Genomic DNA, 15,120 nt, shown 5'->3' with positions numbered 1-15,120 from the left:
CCCGGAGCCACCCAGCAAACCGCAGGGAAGGAGACCTGCTTGCTCGGGGTTCCGGGAACGAGAGAGCAAACCGGGAAAGGAGACCAGCTTCGCCGCGGTTTGCTCTCGCGTTCCCCGAACCACCCTGCAAACCGCAGGGAAGGAGACCTGCTTGCTCGGGGTTCCGGGAACGAGAGAGCAAACCGGGAAAGGAGACCAGCTTTGCCGCGGTTTGCTCTCGCGTTCCCGGAGCCACCCAGCAAACCGCAGGGAAGGAGACCTGCTTGCTCGGGGTTCCGGGAACGAGAGAGCAAACCGGGAAAGGAGACCAGCTTCGCCGCGGTTTGCTCTCGCGTTCCCGGAGCCACCCAGCAAACCGCAGGGAAGGAGACCTGCTTGCTCGGGGTTCCGGGAACGAGAGAGCAAACCGGGAAAGGAGACCAGCTTCGCCGCGGTTTGCTCTCGCGTTCCCGGAGCCACCCAGCAAACCGCAGGGAAGGAGACCTGCTTGCTTGGGGTTCCGGGAACGAGAGAGCAAACCGGGAAAGGAGACCAGCTTCGCCGCGGTTTGCTCTCGCGTTCCCCGAACCACCCTGCAAACCACAGGGAAGGAGACCTGCTTGCTTGGGGTTCCGGGAACGAGAGAGCAAACCGGGAAAGGAGACCAGCTTCGCCGCGGTTTGCTCTCGCGTTCCCGGAACCACCCAGCAAACCTCAGGGAAGGAGACCTGCTTGCTCGGGGTTCCGGGAACTAGAGAGCAAACCGGGAAAGGAGACCAGCTTCGCCGCGGTTTGCTCTCGCGTTCCCCGAACCACCCAGCAAACCGCAGGGAAGGAGACCTGCTTGCTCGGGGTTCCGGGAACGAGAGAGCAAACCGGGAAAGGAGACCAGCTTCGCCGCGGTTTGCTCTCGCGTTCCCCGATCCACCCTGCAAACCGCAGGGAAGGAGACCTGCTTGCTCGGGGTTCCGGGAACGAGAGAGCAAACCGGGAAAGGAGACCAGCTTCGCCGCGGTTTGCTCTCGCGTTCCCCGAACCACCCAGCAAACCGCAGGGAAGGAGACCTGCTTGCTCGGGGTTCCGGGAACGAGAGAGCAAACCGGGAAAGGAGACCAGCTTGATTACCAGAGGCTTCCTCCTTCCACGGAGGTCAAGAAAAGCGCTGGTAAGTGTCTACATTGGATTACCAGCGCTGGATCACCAGCGCTGGATCCTCTACACCCGAGACAAAACGGGAGTACGGCCAGCGCTGCAAACAGGGAGTTGCAGCGCTGGTGATGCCCTGCAGATGTGTACACCTCCTAAGTTGCAGCGCTGTAACTCCCTCACCAGCGCTGCAACTTTCTGATGTAGACAAGCCCAAAGGGATCAGGTGACCTCCAGGCCCGGGAAAGGAGCTGAGCAGAGAGGAGGGGCTGGGGGGGGTTGTTAGTCTGGAGCTGGCTGGGGTCGAGGAGTGGAGGGCAGATGTGGAGGGTCTGGCTCACTGCGCCCCAGAATGGACCCGGCCGAGGGGTCTGGTTCACTGTATCTACAAGCTCTGTTTTAGACCCTGTTCCTGTCATCGAATAAACCTCTGTTTTACTGGCTGGCTGAGAGTCATGTCTGACTGCAAAGTGGGGGTGCAGGACCCTGTGGCCCCCCCAGGAATCCGCTGGGGCGGGTTCGCTGTGGGAAGCGCACAGAGGGGCAGAGAATGCTGAATGCTCCAAGGAGAGACCCAGGAGGTGAAGACGTGTGAGCTTCTTGCCCTGAACAAGTCTGCTCCAAGGGAGAGGAGGCTCCCCAAAGTCCTGCCTGGCTTGGTGGGGAGCAGTTCCAGAGCATCGCCCGGTGACTCCGTGACAGAGGGGGATGGGACTCTTTGCCAGTGGGTTTCACAGATATTTGCTGATAGCAGAGGAATGGTTGGCAACTATAGTTTCGGAGAGTCCTATTAAAAATTAGGGTGGCTTCAATTTGCTCCGTTTTATGTAAAAATAACAAGATCCTAATGCTGGCTATATACAACCCTTAGAACCACACTGCTTGCAGCAAAGTTGGGATATTACGTGAAGCTAGAGAGTGAGTACACTGTTTGAAAGAAGTGCCAATACTGTGTTTATTGACCAAAGAAGATAAATGATGCAGCCTGGTAAAAAATTTCCCTACTTCCATGCTCAGAAGACTCTAGTTGTCAGTGTAATAGTGAGACTGACGAATTTCCTCATGAGCTGAACTAGGAAGTAAGAGAAGAGCACCTGCTGTAGAATTGAATCACGTGAACCTTGCTCTGTCTGTGAAATGCGATCTCAGTAAATAATCATAACAAGCCCTAAAACTTGACAAGTGATTTTAGTGTATTATGGGGAGGTATAAAACTGGACAAAAGCATCAGAGAACACCACATGGCTAGCAGGACCCTGGACTAGATGGGACCGATTAATAGGGAGCAATGGATTCCCATTGGTGTATTCCTAGGTGTGTGACAGCTGCTGTCCCCAGACACCACATGGTCAAAGTACCCTGAGCAAACACATTGAAAAGCTGCTGTGAAAGGGGCATTTTGTTCTGTGGCTGCCCTGCTAACCAACTCGGGGAAGGAAGCAAGTTGTTGGAAATGGGTCGCTCTGAGTCGACTGCAGCTGACACTTGCTGGGCTGCGGGGCCCCTCTGTTGGAGAAGGGTGCCCTGCACAGGAGAAACAGCTCTGTGTTTTCTGCTGTATGCTGGGCTGGAGGCTGCAGGACTGTTGAGTGTCTGCCTGGGCGCTAGGAGACGGGCACGGCCTGCCCTGCCAGGGAAAGGCTGGCTGCCGCGCAGGGCTCTGTGCCCCACAGCAGGGGAGGAACTGGGTATGCGGCAGCCGCTGGCCTGGCCCGTTGGGGAAGCAGGTGCCACCCAGCCCAGGCTGGGTCACTTCAGGGCGGCAACGCCCCATTGCCCGCCTACTGGGGCAGGAGCTCTATGGGGCGATGACCTCTGATCAGTGCTGGGTTTTCAATGGTGCCAGCGGCACCATGGTGCTGGGCCCATGCTCAGAAGGGGCCCTGACCTGCTCCGCTTGCTGGCTTCCTCCTGCCCACCACTTGCTTGTCTCATCCTGCAAGGTTGTCTGCATTTGTAGGGGGATCCTAGGGGGAGCTCTGGACATAGGGAGTCAGGGGGAGGGTGTTGCTGAGGTGCTGAATTTCTGATTTCCCCACAGGTGCTTGACCTCAGCTCTGTCCCAAGCCCTGTCCCCAGTCCACCCTTTCCCTCAAGGCCCTGCCACCAACGGCTTCCTGCCCCCGCTCCACCCCTGCCTCTTCCTGCCCCATTCCACACCTGCCCAGAGTGCCCCCACCTCTTCCTGCCCCTTCTCCTCCCCTCCCCCACAGCATTTCCTGCCCACTGCTGAACAGCTGATCAGCGGCAGGTGGGAGGCACTGGGGATGTGGGGGAGGATCTGATCGGCAGGGCTGCCAGTGGGTGCTGAGCACATACACTTTTTTTTTCTGTGGGTGCTCCAGGGCTGGAACCTATGGGGCTTTGGGTGGAGAGGGGGCTGTGTGGCGCGGCACAGGCCAACCCTGGAGAGAAAGGGGCAGGCTGGCAGCACAGGGTTGGGTGGGTGACTGTGTGTCTGGCAACTGCCAGCTTGTAAATAGTGTCCTCACACGCAACTGGGCAGAGTGGGGCTACTCCTGCCATGCCCCATTGCACCCAGCTAGCCCCTTGCTCCGGGGACTGACCACGCCGTGCCCCACTGGCCCCGCCCGGCCCCTCGCTCCGGGAACTGACCACCCCACGCCACGCCCCACTGCTCCTGGCCGGCCCCTCACTCCGGGGACTGACCGCCCCGCCCTGTGCCCCATTGCCCCCAGCTGACCCCTCGCTCCGTGGACTGACCACCCCACCCCGGGCCCCACCGCCCCCGGCCGGCCCCTCGCTCCATGGACTGACCACCCCATGCCCCATTGCCCCCGGCTGGCCCCTTGCTCTGGGGACTGACCTCCCCGCCCCGCGCCCCATTGCCCCCAGCTGGCCCCTCGCTGCGGGGACTGACCGCCCCGCCCTGCACCCCACTGCCCCTGGCCGGCCCCTCGCTCCGGGGACTGACCGCCCCGCCCCCCCATTGCCCCTGGCCGGCCCCTCGCTCCGGGGACTGACCGCCCCACCCCGTCCCCCATTGCCCCTGGCCGACCCATTGCTCTGGGGCCTGACCGCCGCACCCCATTGCCCCCGGCTGGCCCCTCGCTCTGGGGACTGACCTCCCCACACCACGCTCCATTGCCCCTGGCTGGCCCTTCGCTCTGGGGACTGACCTCCCCGCCCCACCCCATTGCCCCTATGGGGGCCCACAAACATGTTTGGCGCCCGGCTCTGCCGCTGACCTCTCACCCCTCGGCAGTACCGCTACCGTGTGCAGCGCGGGGGGGTGGCACGTCCCTGCCCGCGAGGAGCCGACTTCCCCGGGGCGAGTCTCCACCACCCACAACGCCAGCACCGCAGCCGCTCTCGCACCTCCTCCCTACACGCGTACACCCAAGGGGGCGGGGCGGGGCGGAGCTGCGCATGTGCACTGGGTAACAGCGCTCTTCCCCCTGGCGGGCGGAGCGGGCGCGCTGACGCATTACGCGCGGGGTGTGGGTGGGGCGGGTCGCGCGCATGCGCGGGGGGCGGGCCGTGGCGGCGGTGCTGCGGAGCCGTGGTTGCCGGGGCTCCGGACGCCATGTCGGGCCGCTCCGTGCGAGCTGAAACCCGCAGCCGCGCCAAAGATGACATCAAAAAAGTGATGGCGGCCATCGAGCGGGTCCGCAAATGGTGAGAGGCGGGGTCTGGGGGCGGGGCCTCGAAGCTTGTAGCCAATCACCGTGCCTCCTCGGCCTCGGTGGTGGGACTCCGATGGAGACTAGCCAATCAAAGCGCCTCCAGAGCCAGCGGCGGGGCCAGCTGGGGAACATCCAATTACCTCTCCTTACGGTTTGAGAGGGGCGGGGACACGAATAGTTCCGATTGGCAGGGGCTACGCCCAATCACAACTCCCTCCAGGCGTGCTCCTCTGAGGGGCCTGTAGATGGACATGCTCCGCGGTCAATCAGGCCCCGCGGGCTGAGGAGGCGGGCTCTTCTGTGACCAGGGCCCCGGGTTGCCCGCCCACACGGACCCAGCCTGTCCCGCGTAACGCGGGGTTATTGGCCGGGTGGGAGCGGCCCAGGGTCGCAGGCCGGGCTCGGCCCCGCCGCTGAGTGCGTAGCTGGCAAGCCCCGCCCCAGGGTCCCGCTGGTGTAACGGAACGGGGCGGGGCGGGGCGGGGGACGCTGCCGGTGCGCGGGCCGGTGTTACGCGCCGCCCGGCTCGGGGGCGTCCCCGCGTGTTGGGGTCGGACCGGCTCGGCAGAGAGCTGAGCCGTGCAGCCGCTGCGCTGGAGCCGGATCCCTGCTCTAGGGCCCCCCAGTGCCGTTCACAAGACTGAGTCAGTCCCAGGTCCGGCCCCTGCCTCCAGCTGACGCCTGTCGCGTGACCTTGGATCCTAAATCGGTTGAAGAACTAATTCCCTCCTGCTTCGCCACAGCGCCGGGCGATGGTGGGGCTGCGGCTATTCTCAGGAAAGGCGGTCCCGAAACAGAGCCGTGCAGAACAGGAGCAGTCTCTCCCCGGGAGGCTGGCAGCGGCGTAGTAGAGATCCCCCGTCTGCTGTCCTTACAGCAGTTAAACTCGGGGGGAGAATGGCAGGGGTCATTACACAAGGTAGAGCTCCTGAGTAGGGACTAGAGCTGGGCAAATATCTGGTTTTTCAGTTCACTGGCAATTCCAAATGTTAGAAAGGAAACATTTTGTTCCAGTTTTGGGGTATTTTAAACTGTTTACAAAAAAAAAAGTATGTGGAAAGTATGTCACAGAATCTAGGTAGTCACCTCCCTTACACTCAATAGCCCAGTGTCCTTTTGCTTTGGAGCCTATGGTAAGGATTCAAACATAGGTCTCCCATATCTCAGGTAGCCCTGGGGTATTGGATGTCGTAAGAGGGGACATCACCTCCTTCGTTTTGGGAATGGTACCCAAGGCTCCTGTTTATCCCACCATCCCAAACTGCTTCCCACCCTCTGCAAAGTGCTGAAAGTCCCATCCACACCTGCCAAAACCTCCAGCGTCCTCCACCTTGACAACTTTAGGAAGCAGTTATTCATTGTCAACACACAAATTTGCAACATACTGAAAATAGAGGAATACACTGAATTTAATATCCAAATGAATAGCACAGGTTACTGCATTATTATTATTTCAGTAGCACCCACAATGTGTTAAATGCTGTTCTAATACAAAAGACCACCTCCTGCCCCAAAGAGCTTACGGTACTGATTGATGAACTCACAATTTTGTCAGAGAAGTCATGGGTAACTTTCAGACAGATGGAGGCGGCTGCCCCTGGTCAAAGTTCCCCTGAGCCAAGAGCTCAGCAGGCTGACACTTAAGGCACATCAGTTTCATAGCCAATGGTTTAATGTGGCCAGCCTAACATTCAGGTGCCTTTGACTGCCCTGACCCACTGGCTCAGGCACACATTTTGCAGTTGGGTGAACTGGCGTTAGCCTTTCAGTGTGAGATCAAGCAAAATTAAACCCGTGGCTGCCGTAAAAGCCCATGGAAGTGGAACACCAGGGTGGCCAAGTTTTCATGGTTTTCTTTACAGTCCCAAGGGCCCACAGACAACTGTAAATCAGCTCCTGCTCTGAGTGGATCCTCTGCAGAATGTCTAACTCTCCCATCCCCGTCAACCACTACATTCCTACCCTTGTTTCAGCAAGGAGGGATTGACTCCGTCACTGCAAACCAGTTCTGCAGGCAGAGTGCAGATTTCGACACCGCTGCACCTTGGCCCTGGTGATGGGAGGGTGAGAAGCACCAGTATAAAAACTAGGAAAGAGAGAGAGCCATGCTGAGCATCTGAGTGAGCAGAGACCCCCTCTCTTTTCCAGCCAAGTCAGTGGGCTAGGAAAGCCCTGCTCTGGAAATAATTCGAAAAGGACCACTCTGGGGGGTCAAGGAGATAGTGGTCCCACAACCCCTGATTCCAGAGGAGTGTTTGTATTCCTAGCCCTCAGTGGTCCCCTAGCACCTTTTCTGCTGCCGTTGCTTTTCTGGAGAGTTTTGTGGTGAGATTGTGTCCATTTCACTCTGTTTCTCATCCTGCCTAGGTAAGTATATGCAGAAGCAGCAGCACAGGCATGATCCTGATCTGAATTTAATGGCTGGGTCCTGAGTAACTGCCAGGGCTTCCTCGGTTGTGTGGTTGGAAGAGGTGGTTGGCTCTGCTGGTTGTAAACCTGTCTCCTGCTTGGTGGTAGGGAGAAGAAGTGGGTGACGGTCGGAGACACATCCCTTCGGATATTCAAGTGGGTTCCTGTAGCAGACAGTAAGGAGGTAAGTGCTGGGTCTGCTGTAAGAAATGCACTTGAGGATTGTATGCGCTGGCTGGAGAGGAGGAGGCCATGCCTCACTGATGAGGGGAATGGACTCTAGTTCTGCCCTTCAGAATGTCAGCTCAGCTCCCACCAGGAAGGTCTGGTCTTGGGGATCTCCTCTGCATGGCTCAAACAAACCTGTGGGGCTCCCAGAAAAACAAACAAAGGGTGTAGTTTCCCCTGGCTGCCCCTCACTAGTCAGAGAACAGTGAACAAATTGTTGCTTTTCTAAGGGGGTCTCTAGGACAGGAGTTTTGGGGCGGATGGGTCTTTGGCCAGTGTGCTCATTGGGAAATCCCCAGAGAGGATCTGGAAGGCAAAACCTTCCTTTTGCAATGGACTTCAGGCTCGGGAGTAGGCCCAGCAATCCACGCAGCATCTGTGATGTGACATAGCCCCCCCCATTCGCTGCACTTGTGGCCTGGGCAGGCACAGTGTCCATAGGCGAATGCCCCTCTGGCTCTGTGCTGTTGCTGCTGCCTGGGGAGGGCAGTGCTCCACAAGGGCCTGCTGCCTCTCTCCCCTCTGCTTGCTGAGTGTGACTCTGTTAATCTCCTGTTCTCTCTCTCCAAGAAAGAGAAGTCCAAAACAAGTAGCAGCACTGCCCGAGAACCCAATGGCTTCCCAGTGGACTCATCTGCCAACTCCTCCCTCCTCCTGGAGTTCCAGGGTGAGTCTGCCTACCCCCAGAATGCAGGCTGGCAGGAGGAGGGCACTGCTACCATTCACACCAAGAGGATTTTGTAAATATTGAGGTGTCATTAGTATCTCTGTCGTGCATATTCCCCCAGGAGCAATGCAGATTTCCACAAGGGATATTGTTCTGATGCGTAAGAACGGACATATTGCGTCAGACCAATGGTTCATCTAGCCTAGTATCCTGTCTTCTGACAGTGTCCAATGCCTGGTGCCCCAGAGGAAATGAGCAAAACAAGTAATTATTGAGTGATCCATCCTGTCATCCACTCCCAGCTTCTGGCAGTTGAAAGCTAGAAACACAGAGCATGGGCTTGAATACCTGCCTATCCTGCTCCGACTCCCTTCTCTCCAGTGTGTGCTGTGGGGAGAGGCTGTTAGCGGCCTGCAGCCAGCACACCTGTCCTACACCACCCCCTGCAGCGACTGGCACAGGGATCTCCTCCACTCTTATGAAGAAGCTCTTCTGGGTATGTCTCACTTTAGGACAGTGGCTCACAAACGTTTTACCGAAACGACCCGCCAGCTGCATTTTGTCTTTTTTAGCCATCCGCCCAGAGTCCAAATTCATGGGCGGATGTGTGTGCGCAAAATCATAGGTCAGCCTCCTCCTCCTCCACTGCTTTCTCTGTCCTCGCCCTGCCAAGGGGACACCGACCCCCCACAGCTGCAGATGTGGCCAGGCCAAACATGAGCAAGTGGTGCTGTGACCCCGTGAGCCAGGTTGCAATACCCAGAGCATGGAGCTGTGCCCAGCCCCACAGGACACGAGCCATCACTGCAGGGTGAATGTGGGGCAGGCTTGCTCTCAACCCCTGCCCCTTCAGGGCCTCTCCTTGGAAAGGCTGCTGTAGGAATCCTAGAAACCGGGAGGTAGTCCTGGGGCTTCCAGGTAGCCTTTGTTTGTGTCTCACAGCAGGGGTTGCAGGCAGGAAGGGGGACTATGCCCAGTATTTTACCCCCAAGTCTGTGGTGGATCCAGGATGGATTTTAATATTAAGGCCGGTCTTGTTCCTTGGCCCATTCCATTCAGCCATAAGGGCTTTAGGAGCAATGGAGGTCTTAGCCCCAGGGATTAGGAGCACTCTGTGATGAAAGGATTCGGGGAGGAGATGGGCTTTGGCATTTCCCTACCCCTCCAGTTCTATCAAAGGCAATTCCAAGGTCTCCGGAGCTCATAAGCTGCTGAGAACTCTGGCCTCTCTGCGTCTCTGTAGGCAGAGTGGAAAGGCCTCAACATCTCATAGCCATGCACACTCTGGGGTTGGCTGCCTGCCGAGGGGAGGTGTACAGGAGACTTGGCCAGCCTGAGGCCACCTGGACTGTATTCCCTGATGTGCTCTGTGACTATACCTGGTAGAGCAGGGGTCCCGGATGGGGATGGGAGTCTGGGGGTCCAGACAGTCACTTCACGGTGATGTCAGACAGTGGAACAGGAACCAGTACAGCCTGGGAACTGCTGCTGAACAGCTTTGTGTCCCATTGTCACGTCAGGGGCTCTTTGCTCAGCAAACACCCCAGGACCCCTCCTCTGCCTGCTCTCTCTTCCCATGCTTGGGCCTTTTCTTTTCTCGGAGGAGTGGTATCCTGGGGATTGACCATATAACTAACCCTGGAAATCCAGGGCAGCCTAGCATACATGGCTTGAGAGCCCCATAGGGAGAGGTGGGTGCAGAGCTCTTCTGCTGGCATGGGAATCCTCCCTGCTCCCTTGGGCTGTTCTCTGTGGGTGCTATCTTTCAGTGCGGCCCCCCCGCACCCCCCCCCGCTGGGCTTCTTGTGTTACTGCAGTGGTGAGCCAGGCATCCCCCCTAACATGCTGATGGTTTTTCAGATGAGACCAGTAACCAGAGCTCCTTATCGGACGTTTACCAGCTCAAGGTCGACAGCAGCCCAAACTCGAGCCTCAGCCCCCAACAGAGCGAGTCAATGAGTCCTGCACATACGTCCGACTTCCGCACGGACGATTCGCAGCCACCTACACTGGGGCAGGAGATCCTGGAAGGTATGATGCGGCCAGCTGCACTGGGAGAGGAGATGCTGGCGGGGGCGGGCCCTGAGGAAGGTGCAGTTCAGCCAGCCATTCTGGGCCTGGTGAGCCCTGGGAGAAGCACAGTGCAGCTGCGCGTGATGGGCTGGGTGAGTTTCTGCTCCTTGCCCCGGGAGGGCATTTGCTGCCATGTTCCTGTGCAGGAAGCATGGCTGGGCATGTTTGCAGCAGCACTGCTATGTTAATGCTGCTGCGTGTCCAACATGGTGCTGGCTTTTCCTAGGCCTCTCTGTGGTGCAACGGCAGCAGAGACCTGAATGCCCTGTAGGCATGGTGCTCCCCACTGAGTCCTGGGAGTGTGTTGTGCCTGCAGGCCAAGGGGCATAGCTGGCTGGCTCACTTGGTGAGGCCAGGCAGAGTTCTTGCTGCTAACATCAGCGTCACGGGGCCAGCACATCCGTAACCCTCTCCCTTCCCTTCCAGAGCCCTGCTTGCCTCCCTCGCAAGTTGCAGATGAGCCTCCCACTCTCACGAAGGAGGAGCCTGTCCCTCTTGAGACTCAGGTAAGGGGAAGGGGAAGCAGAGCCTTCCCTGCGTATGTACAGGCTCAAACTCCACCCTTCATCCCTCCGGTGCACTGACTCGGAAATCGAACGATGGCACATGATGTGTCAGCATTATGAACTGTTTCACTGCTGCTCATTTCAGCAGAAGCATCCAGCTAATATACTTTCCCCACAGTCTTGGGCTGCCTTCTGCCCAGCTTCTCCAGCTGTTTCTGTGCTGCAGTTTTGAGCTGTGAGTGCCAAAATCGATAGTGCCTGGAAAACTGAAAATGTGGGGACAGCCTGAAAGAATCACAATAAATATCCCGGGTCACTGCCCTGAGCCTGCTGTTCTTATCAGGTGTAGTTCATTAAAATGCCTCCCTGTGTCAGGTCATTGGAGCTGCCCCAACCAGAGGCCTGGCCTCAGAAGTGCGAGCATTTGCCGTGGAGTGTCCTGGGCCTTGAATCCAGGCATGGCACTGCTGGGAGCAAGCCTGTGCTGTTGGTGCCACTTGTGGCCCAGGCAGGATGCTATGGGCCGCTGAACCTCATGGTCAGAAAGTAGTCTCCGCCCTTCTCTTCAGTGCTGTTGGCTCCCTGTGAGCAGAGACCCCAGGGCCGTGGCAGAGTTGTGCGCAGAGCTGGGAGCTGCATCCCGCATCGCCCGTGACCTCTGCTTTCCTGCTGTTCCAGGAAACTGAAGAGGAGGATTCTGGGGCGCCGCCTCTGAAGAGATTTTGTGCTGATCAGAACTCTGTGTGCCACACAGCCTCGGAGAGCTAGGGATGGGCCCATCCCGCCAGCTCCTCCCCACCCCACCCCGCTGCAGAGCCCTCTCCTGGGACAGGCCCCTCCTGTCAGTCCTGCCTGCAGAGCCAGCCTGCCCTTCCCAGAGATAGGCCCCTCCTGCCAGCCCCCCGCAGAGCCGGTCTGCCCTCCCCAGGGATGGGCCCCTTCCGCCAGCCCCCCACAGAGCCAGTCTGCCTTCCCCACGGATGGGCCCCTTCGCCCAGCTCCTCCCCACCCCATCCCGCTGCAGAGCCCTCTCCTGGGACAGGCCCCTCCTGTCAGTCCTGCCTGCAGAGCCGGCCTGCCCTTCCCAGAGATAGGCCCCTCGTGCCAGCCCCCCGCAGAGCCGGTCTGCCCTCCCCAGGGATGGGCTCCTTCCGCCAGCCCCCCACAGAGCCAGTCTGCCTTCCCCAGGGATGGGCCCCTTCGCCCTGCTCCTCCCCACCCCACCCCGCTGCAGAGCCCTCTCCTGGGACAGGCCCCTCCTGTCAGTCCTGCCTGCAGAGCCGGCCTGCCCTTCCCAGAGATAGGCCCCTCCTGCCAGCCCCCCGCAGAGCCGGTCTGCCCTCCCCAGGGATGGGCTCCTTCCGCCAGCCCCCCACAGAGCCAGTCTGCCTTCCCCAGGGATGGGTCCCTCCCGCCAGCCCCTTGCAGAGCTGGTGTGCCCTCCCCAGGGATGGGCCCCTCCTGCCAGCCCCCCCGCAGAGCCGGTCTGCCCTCCCAAGGGATGGGCCCCTTCCGCCAGCCCCCCACAGAGCCAGTCTGCCTTCCCCAGGGATGGGCCCCTTTCGCCAGCTCCTCCCCACCTACCCCGCTGCAGAGCCCTCTCCTGGGACAGGCCCCTCCTGTCAGTCCTGCCTGCAGAGCCAGCCTGCCCTTCCCAGAGATAGGCCCCTCCTGCCAGCCCCCCGCAGAGCCGGTCTGCCCTCCCCAGGGACGGGCTCCTTCCGCCAGCCCCCCGCAGAGCCGGTCTGCCCTCCCCAGGGATGGGCCCCTCCCGCCAGCCCCTTGCAGAGCCGGTGTGCCCTCCCCAGGGATGGGTGCCTCCTTCCAGCCCCCCGCATGGCTGGCCTGCCCTCCCCAGGAACAGGCCCCTCCTGCCAGCCCTGTGCAGAGCTGGCCTGCCCTCCCCAGGAATGGGCCCCTTCCACCAGCCCCCCGTCCTGCCACAGTGCCCGCCAACCCCATCCAGGGATGGGTCCCTCCTGGCAGCCCCCCACAGAGCCAGCCTGCCGTCCCCAGGGACAGCCCTCCCCGCCCTCCTCACCCCCCTGAGCCTGCCTACCCTTCCCGGGGACAGGCCCCTTCCACCAGCCCTGTGCAGAGCCTGTCTGCCCTCCCCAGGGATGGGCCCCTCCCACTAGCTTCCCGCAGAGCCGGCCTGCCCTCCCCAGGAATGGGCCTCTCCCGGCAGCCCCCCGCAGAACCAGCCTGCCCTCCCCAGGGGCAGCCGTTCCTTCCCCCCCAGAGCCAGCCTGCCCTCCTCAGGGACGGTCCCCTCCCAGCAGCCCCCCACAGAGCCAGCCTGATCTCCCCAGGAACGGGCTCTTCTCTCCAGCCCCCCACAGAGCCCACCTGCCCTCTCCAGGGATGGGCCTCTCCCACCAGCTCCCCGCAGAGCCAGCCTGCCCTCCCCATGGATGGGCTCCTCCCTCCAGCTCCCCGCACAGCCGGTCTGCCCTCCCCAGGGATGGGTGCCTCCTTCCAGCTCCCCCGCAGAGCTGGTCTGCCCTCCCCAGGGATGGGTGCCTCCTTCCAGCCCCCCCACAGAGCTGGTCTGCCCTCCCCAGGGACGAGCCCCTCCCGCCAGCCCCCCGCAGAGCCGGCCTGCCCTCCCCAGGGACGAGCCCCTTCCGCCAGCCCCCCCCAGAGACATTCTGCCCTCCCCATGGATGGGCTCCTCCCTCCAGCTCCCCACAGAGCCGGTCTGCCCTCCCCAGGGATGGGTGCCTCCTTCCAGCCCCCCCGCAGAGCTGTCTGCCCTCCCCAGGGACGGGCCCCTCCCGCCAGCCCCCCGCAGAGCCGGTCTGCCCTCCCCAGGGGCGGGCCCCTCCCGCCAGCCCCCCGCAGAGCCGGTTTGCCCTCTCTAAGGATGGGCCCCTCCCACCATCCCCCTGCAGAGCCAGCCTGCCCTCCTGAGGGATGGGCTCCTCCTGCCAGCCCCCCACAGAGGAACTAGTCTGTCCTTCCCTCAGAGACAGGCCAGGGCACCTCGCACCATCAGTACGTGCAGACTTTTTCCCACTGATCTGTGCTGGTGCAGCAGGGGCAGAGCTGGTCACGCAGCCTGCTCATGTGAGGGGCTGAGTCCTCTGGGTCTCCTGCTCTGCCCGGGCCCCACCCACCAGCCCCTCTCCCCAGGGATGGGCCCCTCCCGCCAGCCCCCCTGCTGCAGTGCCCGCCTCCCCTCCCCAGGGATGGGCCCCTCCCACCAGCTCCCTGCAGAGCCCACCTGCCCTCCCCAGGGACGGGCTGGGCGAGAACTGCAGCCCGGCAGATTTTGTTCCCCTGCAGGACAATGGCGTCTAGGGCCCCATGTCCCCAGTTGCCGGGAATGGAAGAGCCGTTCCCACTCCACTAAGTAGTTTCTCTTCCCCCTTGTAACCATGTCCTGGAGCTTCCCCCAGTAAACGAGCCTCACTGATGGGCCGGGAGGGTTTAGGTGAGCATTCAGGACATGGGACCTCCCAGAGCTGGAGCTCTGACATAGGCCTTTGCCCTGCGGGGCAGGAATCCCGAGCTGGGACACTGTGCAATAGCTGTTGGTTTAAGCCATTTGTGCTGGAGGAGACAGGAGCCCCTGCAGATGAGTGTGTCAGGGCACAGCCACTCCGCCAGGCATGTGCTATGGGGCCTCTGGATGTCTTGCCACTTCACCCCAGCCCCTGCAGGGTGGCAGCATTCAAGGGTGCAGGCTGTAAACACAGAGCCCTTAGTATTGGATCCAGAGAGGTTGCCACCAGGTCCCTGGCTGGCTCTGCACCCGACATGGACCCACGGTTCCTAATGTGAGCGCCCATGGGAGAGGCTGAGGCAGCATAGAGTTTCTTTAGCTTGAGGGTGGGGAGGTCCTGCTGTGAGGCCCACTCCAAGTCTACCTCAGGGACAGGGAAGGACACAGCAGGGGCTAGGGTCTCTCGCAGAAAACCCAGGGGCCTTAGTTCTCACTCTCCCAGCACTGTCAGGGTGGCGTCATTTCCCAGTGCACCCTTACACTGCCTGCCCTTGGTGCCGGGTCTGCACACCCTGGCACATTGCTCACCCAGCTCCCAGTCAGAGCTGCTCCCCAGGCTTGTTTACCATCGAGCTCCTGTCCCACCTCTCCAACGCCATGGACCTGTTTCCTCTTCGTTGCGATCTGCATGTCAAATAGAGTCTGTGATTGAGCCTCTGTTGAAACCGAAGGCGCCGGCTGTGCGTGGAAGTGGAGAGATATTTTAGCACTGAATAGAATATTTTTAAAATTAAACTATTTGAAATACAGTATGTGAATTTCTCTGCAGCAGCCTGGAGAGGGCCAGATCCCCACCATTCTCTCCATGGACCTCTGTGAGGGCAGAAGCAACAGGACACAGGGACAGCATCTTGCCTGGGAAGGGGTGTCAGGGGCTGCTGTGTTCATGTCTTCAAGTGGATGCAGCTGCGTATTCCACTTAGTGTGTGTGCCCTGTGTGGCGGAGCAGAAGGATTT

The 15,120-nt window shown here is 60.3% G+C and overlaps 2 protein-coding genes across 5 annotated transcripts; both read left to right on the top strand.

Annotated features, from left to right (window-relative positions):
• The first annotated feature begins 4,622 nt into the window (after positions 1 to 4,622).
• On the top strand, positions 4,623 to 14,912 carry BCL7B (BAF chromatin remodeling complex subunit BCL7B). 3 transcript variants are annotated; one of them, XM_030536652.1, is made up of 6 exons: positions 4,623 to 4,764; positions 7,290 to 7,365; positions 7,980 to 8,076; positions 9,937 to 10,107; positions 10,576 to 10,655; positions 11,334 to 14,912. In XM_030536652.1, exons 1-6 carry the CDS (start codon positions 4,673 to 4,675, stop codon positions 11,421 to 11,423), a joined length of 606 nt encoding a protein of 201 aa, XP_030392512.1. In that variant the 5' UTR covers positions 4,623 to 4,672; the 3' UTR covers positions 11,424 to 14,912. The 3 variants fall into 3 exon arrangements, with proteins under 3 accessions (XP_030392512.1, XP_030392514.1, XP_030392513.1); XM_030536654.1 differs by lacking the exon at positions 11,334 to 14,912 and adding an exon at positions 10,834 to 10,980; XM_030536653.1 differs by lacking the exon at positions 4,623 to 4,764 and adding an exon at positions 5,347 to 5,616.
• LOC115636500 (basic proline-rich protein-like) lies at positions 11,561 to 14,912 on the top strand. 2 transcript variants are annotated; one of them, XM_030536649.1, is made up of 2 exons: positions 11,561 to 12,103; positions 12,155 to 14,912. In XM_030536649.1, exons 1-2 carry the CDS (start codon positions 11,586 to 11,588, stop codon positions 12,702 to 12,704), a joined length of 1,068 nt encoding a protein of 355 aa, XP_030392509.1. In that variant the 5' UTR covers positions 11,561 to 11,585; the 3' UTR covers positions 12,705 to 14,912. The 2 variants fall into 2 exon arrangements, with proteins under 2 accessions (XP_030392509.1, XP_030392511.1); XM_030536651.1 differs by having other exon boundaries at positions 11,561 to 12,204; positions 12,414 to 14,912.
• Positions 14,913 to 15,120: the final 208 nt, after the last annotated feature.

This window comes from Gopherus evgoodei, chromosome 17 (assembly GCF_007399415.2).
Source record: "Gopherus evgoodei ecotype Sinaloan lineage chromosome 17, rGopEvg1_v1.p, whole genome shotgun sequence".
Classification (NCBI taxonomy): domain Eukaryota; kingdom Metazoa; phylum Chordata; order Testudines; family Testudinidae; genus Gopherus; species Gopherus evgoodei.
This window is presented reverse-complemented; position numbering and strand designations above follow the sequence as displayed.